Here is a 5,557-nt window from a genome sequence, read left to right as displayed (position 1 = left end):
TTTTTTTTTTTTTATTTAGGGAGAGGCAGGAGGGAGTTCAGAGAGGCTTCATTTTATTTATTACTCCATCCAAGCTGTCTCCTTCCCTAAAATACTTCCATTTGCTTTGGGAAGAATCAAAATCCAACCACACATATTTCATCTGACTGCTGTCAGCACTTTCTTTCTTTGCTGTTTGTCTCGTTCCTGGAAAATAGAAATCTCTGCTCTCACTCAACATTCAGGCAGCTCATGAAATACTGCACAGAAGTGGTTCCCTGTCTTGCATAATTGGACATGTTGATATTCAGCTTTTAAACAGTGAGCTGGCTGAATGTTAATTGTCCTTCACTGTGGATCTATTTTTTAAACAAAACAAAAAAAAAAAAAGCTAAAAATACTTTGATTGAATGTTATCTGAGTGGGTTTTTATGCTTGTACAGCAGGGAAAACAGTTCTGGGTTACCCAGCTCAAGGCACTGAGGTGACAGACGAGCTGTGCAGCCCCCCAGTAACAGCTGGGGACACAAACTGGGAGTTGGGACTGMTTCCCCTCTCTCCAGCCCAGCTGCTGTGCTCACATTTCAAAGTTGGTTGCAGAAGGCTGTCATTGTGCTGAGAGTGTTTTATTTCACTGGCAAGGTGGGCACTGTCAGTGAGGGAGCACTGCTGGGTRCRAGGCTCACTCCATCCCCAAATTCAAACACACAATTCTTTCAGGGCAGCTGCTGTGGCTCCAGAGCTGGGATTGTGTAGGCAGGAAAGGAGTAATGTTTCTGCAGTTTCACCTTGAAAGCAGTCACTTTAAAATGTGATTCATTCCTACAGCTTCTAAAGGTGTAAGTTTTTGGGAAAGCTGTCCCAGTGCTGCTCCCTTTGGAGGGAATCACCCCAATGCAGAGACCCCATCCATGGCTTTATGTGACTCCTTAAGAGCAGCTCAGTAACAGGATTTGTGCAAAGGGATATAAATGAGCTGAGGRGGGATTATTTTGAACATCTCCTCAAAGTTATACTTGAGTTTAACACTGTTGCAGTTTTATTACCCACTGGTATCTCCTCCTCCTTTTTACAGACAAAAGCCATCCTGAACCTGGCAGCTGCAGTGGGAATGAAAACATTCCACCTTTCYCTGCATGGATCAGTAATTTAAAGGCCACTAAGGGAAGGGGGAGAGCAGTTCCAACAAATTCACCCAACAGGAATCATCCCAAATTGCAGCTTAGGAAATGACACCTCCAAGAGGCAAGTGGGGTGAACTGAGTATTTTCTGCTCTTTCATAGGATCTATTTAATACCAAATCCTAAAAAAACAGAATTTTGTCACCTCCCCTCTACACAATTATGACATCTGCCAATTTTCAGATCAATTCAACAATGTGTAAAAGRTGAGAAGAAAATTCACACACTTACCAGAGCTTGTTGTAGGCCTCTAGACATTCAGGTTTGACATTGTGAACTGCAAGAAGAAGAAGAGGAGGTGAGACAGGCAGGGACAGAGGGCAGGAATGGTGCTGCTGAGCATGGAGCCATCACTCACACTGCAGTTTGTACAGACTGCTGGTCTCTCTTTTGGCCAGGAGGTTGGAGTGGGCGTCTTTCCTGGGATCCACTTTGCGCACGAAGAGGGATTTTAACCAGCTGTCCTCACGGGCTCTGTGTGCTGAGGAGCCCAGCCCCCTGCAGGAACAAGGACAGGGCACTGAGCCTCTGGAATTCCCACCAGGCAGCARTGGGATGCAAATGACAGTATCATAACACAGTTACATCGTGCTAAACTTCCCACCCAGTCTCTTCCCAGCAAGGAAAAGGCAGTTCATCCCCCAGACAGATTTACCATTTCACTCGATACAGTTAACCACGAATTATCCRTGGTTATTACCTGCCCAATACCTGCTTTTGCTATTTATCCTCTTTTTAACCCATTATCTATGCCCAGGGCTGGCTCTGCTTGGGTGTGAATAGCCAGGAGTGAAAAAGAGCAAAAAAYGTGCGGAAGGAAAACTGCGTGCGGYGTAAGTGGGAAAGGCACTGCCATATGTTCCTGTGTTGCTTCAAGACAGCTCCACAAAAGGAAAAGTGAAATGTCTTTCAAGAGGAAAAATAGCATGAAAGACTAATTTGGGAAAAAAAAAAAGAAGAGTGGTAGGAAACAACCAGCCTGGAAATATTTCAATTCCRAATTCTGACAACTGTATCATGTAGGGACACAGACCCAGGCTGTTTGTACAACATCCACGTTTGCTTTGCCTCAAAAGAGAAGAATTTCACTGTCTTTTCTTATCTAATCTTTATTCAGTTTCTCACTTTCAAAATACTATCACCTCTGCTYATATCAGAGAACACAAACCAAGTGATAACTGTGATTTATCAAGTGATGTGTTAAAGGAATTATTTTTCTTTTCCAGATGACCAGGACAAGGAATCTGATTCTCTACAATGTCTCACAAGATCAAATGTTTTCTCTTCTTCTAAGATTATATCCTTCAATTTGCTGATTTTTGACAGCTCCATGATAGCCACTGAAGAAAACATTCTGTCACAAGCTTCTCCTGAAATACTAAAATATTAAATGTGGTATTTATACCACATAGATTTACTTTTAAGCTGAAAATTGAAACATTTTCCCGCCTCAGAGGTCAACTTTTCACCCTGAATTACTGACTTGGAGATTCAGAAGACAGCTGGATCTTCAGCCCAAAGCTTTTTTTCAGGTATTAACAAAAAAAATAGGGAAAGAAAATCTCAATTTCCTTTGGAAAAAGATATCCCCCTGGAGATACCTGCCTGTATTACACAAAAGCAGTTTTTTTCCAACAATCAACCTTTTAGTCCCAGCATCTGAAAAGAACATAATGACCTGGTTCTGCCCATGGGAGCAGGATGGAGGAAAGGGAAAGTATTTCACAGCAGAGAAACAATAACTGCAGCTGAGATGACCTTCAGCATTGAGAAATAATCTGTAAACATTGGTGTATTTATTGAAAATGGTGCTTTCCTCRGCCCTGGGCACTCACACAAACATGTGGCTCTGCTGCAAGCCAAGCAGCTATTCCTGAGTGCAGGCATTTGAAGGGCATTCCATGATCAGGCTGCTGCTGGAGTGGCCTGGGGTGGAGATTTCTCTGAAAATCACCTCAGAAATCCAAGTTTTGTTTGAAGAATCTCCCTCATATTAAGCACTCCCTGGACAGCAAACAGGACTGTGGCAGACAGAACTTAACCCATGTAATACTATTTTTTTTTTTTTCAAATCTCTAAACTCTCACCATTCCCCCTCCCTTATTAAACAGAGAAAAAGCAACATTTAGAAAACTCCTCTATCATTTGCAGCAAACCTTGAAGATGAAGGAAATTGTGATGCTTTTTGTGGTGAATGCCAGGAACAGCAAGAGTAAGCTGGAGCAACAGGGATAACTCTGAAAAGCAAATTTCTTTGCTRTTAGGAGAATCTCATGACTGGAATGTTAAACTGCACCTAAAACTGGAGGTATGGCTAATTTTCMAAACAATGACATGAGTAATACTTTATATTTATGGAAAACCTTCTCCCCAGCAGCTGTGAAGCTCCTCATGAGCACTGACTAACAAATCACAACTAAATATACACCCTTGTTAGAATAATAACAAGGTAAGTTTATTAAAGCAGATGTTTACTGCACCCAAACTGAGAGGCAAGGGCTTGATTTTTAATGGATATCCTAAAACACCACTGTCATCCCACACTCCCACAAACCAAGAAGCCCTGAACTGATCACTGATTCAATTTCTTGGGCAGTCTGTACCCAAAATTAGCTGTGGAGCAGCAGGGACTGAATTCATGCCTTTAAACAGCTGTGAGCATCAACTTGACTTTGGCAGCAAGTCCTTATCCTACAAATGTTTAATTATTGGGCTTTGCTTTCTGCAACAAAGGTTGGGCTGCAAACACAAATGGCCAACACCAGAATAGTTTGCTTAGATGAGATTAAAAATCTCAGGGAAAGCACTTCTTTCCTACTTGAGCACAAAATATAAACTGGGCRGGAGACACCAAGTCTAGTATTTAGATTTTGTAGTAACCCACCTCTGCCAGGAAGGGAAAGAAAAACAACTTGTCTGTCGTTTGACAGTGTTTGACCTGTGGGCTAAACGAAGTTTATTGGAAACTAAAACAACCCCACAACACACATGTAAAACCTCACAACACATTCCTGAACTGAACAGCTGCTTGCAGGGATTCTTTTAGTGCCTTGCCTGTTCTGAGCTTGAGGCAGCAGCTTTCCCTGTTTCAAAGGAAAGGAGGAAAAATTGTGTAGATCCATTGCAGCTTGGGAATTCCTGTGTTTCCATCCCCTGTGCCTGCTTCCTACAGCTCCAGGAGCTGTGTGTGTCTGCACCATGAGCATCCCTGCACAGAGAGATGAAAATCTCTGCACCCCAAAACTTGATGGATGTGCCTCTCTGTGTGYCCTGGCACTGGGAGAGGGGTGCATGCTCATCCCAGCGCCCAGCCCTGACTCCCAAGCGGATTCTACGTGTGGCTGTGCATGGTGAGGACAGGAAGATGTCGGGGTGTGCAGTYACGCACCCCGACCCTGGGAAAACAGGGATTTTGGGCTGTGCACGCTGACACGGGACGCTGCTGCCTGTGCACCCTGTTGCTCGGAGGAGTTGGGACACGGAGCMGCCGCACGCCCCGATCCTGGAGGGATCCCGCGGAGCGGAGCATCCAGGTATTTAAATCCCGGCAATACACGTGTGCAGGGCGGCTGGGCACCGCGAAAGCCTGGCTGTGGGGYGCCCTGTTCCATGCGGGGGTGTCCATGCAGGGTGCGGGGATGAGGTGTCCGTGACGGGATGAGGTGTCGGTGTCCCCCGAGCCCGGGGACCAGCGGCCACCCCGTTCCGGCGGGTCAGCGGCGCGGTCATCCTCCCACCCAGGGGCGGACTCGGAGGAGGGAAGGAAGGGGCCGGCCTTGCGGCCCGTGACCTTGAGGGACACCCCGCCGCCGCCTCGCACTCCCCGCCCCAGGCCCGGCCGCTGCCCCGCGAGCGGGGCGCCATTTCCAGCCTGGCGAGTGGACGCTCTGCGCGGAGGAGCTTCGGGTGGCGCCGGCTCCGCGTGCGGCCTCCCCCGGCGGCCCCGTCCCGCCCGCCTCGCCCCCTCAGGGCTCACCTGAGGGCCAGCCCGGCGCCGGGCGGCAGGCGCGGCACGGAGGGCGCTCCCGCCAGGCTCCGCCGCAGCAGCACTCGCGCCGCCATCTTGCTCCCGCCGCCTCCCTCCTGGGCCGGGGGCTGCGGCCACGCCCCCTGGCGGGCAGCGCCGCCTGCGCATGCGCGGCTGCCTCGGCCCCGGGACCCCCTCATGGCCCCGGGACCCCCGGCCCCGCTTTTGGGGGGACCAAATCGGATTTCGGGAACGCCGCCCCGGTTTGGGGACACTCGGTATCAAATTTAGCCTGCTTTGGGGGGACCCCAGCCCCAGTTTTGGGCATCCACATGCAAACAGGGGGATCCCCAAGCCCCAATTTTGAGGGACTCCAACTCCAGACTGAGGACCCCCAGCCCCACTTTTGGGAGGATCCACAGCCTGGTT

At 48.3% G+C, this 5,557-nt stretch overlaps 1 protein-coding gene and 1 long non-coding RNA gene across 3 annotated transcripts in view; one reads left to right on the top strand and one right to left on the bottom strand.

Moving 5' to 3' along the window:
* The window catches only part of LOC130586026 (uncharacterized), a 10,181-nt gene extending 6,846 nt beyond the window's left edge, over nt 1–3,335 (top strand). Inside the window, exon 4 of one of the 2 annotated variants that reach the window (XR_008966651.1) lies at nt 2,388–3,335. This is a non-coding gene — a long non-coding RNA (uncharacterized LOC130586026). Of the gene's footprint in view, nt 1–19; nt 359–2,387 lie in introns of those variants that run through there. The other variant, XR_008966652.1, reaches the window with a different exon arrangement.
* Nucleotides 1–5,259, bottom strand: part of NIPSNAP2 (nipsnap homolog 2) — a 13,935-nt gene extending 8,676 nt beyond the window's left edge. The window contains exons 1-3 of the mRNA XM_057386726.1: nt 5,138–5,259; nt 1,520–1,659; nt 1,393–1,438 (exon numbers count right to left, since the gene is read on the bottom strand). Of these exons, the coding sequence (XP_057242709.1) occupies nt 1,393–1,438; nt 1,520–1,659; nt 5,138–5,223 (272 nt within the window). The 5' untranslated portion in view covers nt 5,224–5,259. The remainder of the gene's footprint in view (nt 1–1,392; nt 1,439–1,519; nt 1,660–5,137) is intronic.
* Between the last annotated feature and the right edge of the window lie 298 nt (nt 5,260–5,557).

The sequence above is a fragment of the Malurus melanocephalus genome, unplaced genomic scaffold (assembly GCF_030028575.1).
Source record: "Malurus melanocephalus ecotype Western Australia unplaced genomic scaffold, MMel_1.1 scaffold_1038, whole genome shotgun sequence".
Lineage (NCBI taxonomy): Eukaryota > Metazoa > Chordata > Aves > Passeriformes > Maluridae > Malurus > Malurus melanocephalus.
The sequence above is the reverse complement of the archived record's forward strand: the minus strand, read 5'-3'. Positions and strand labels throughout refer to the sequence as shown.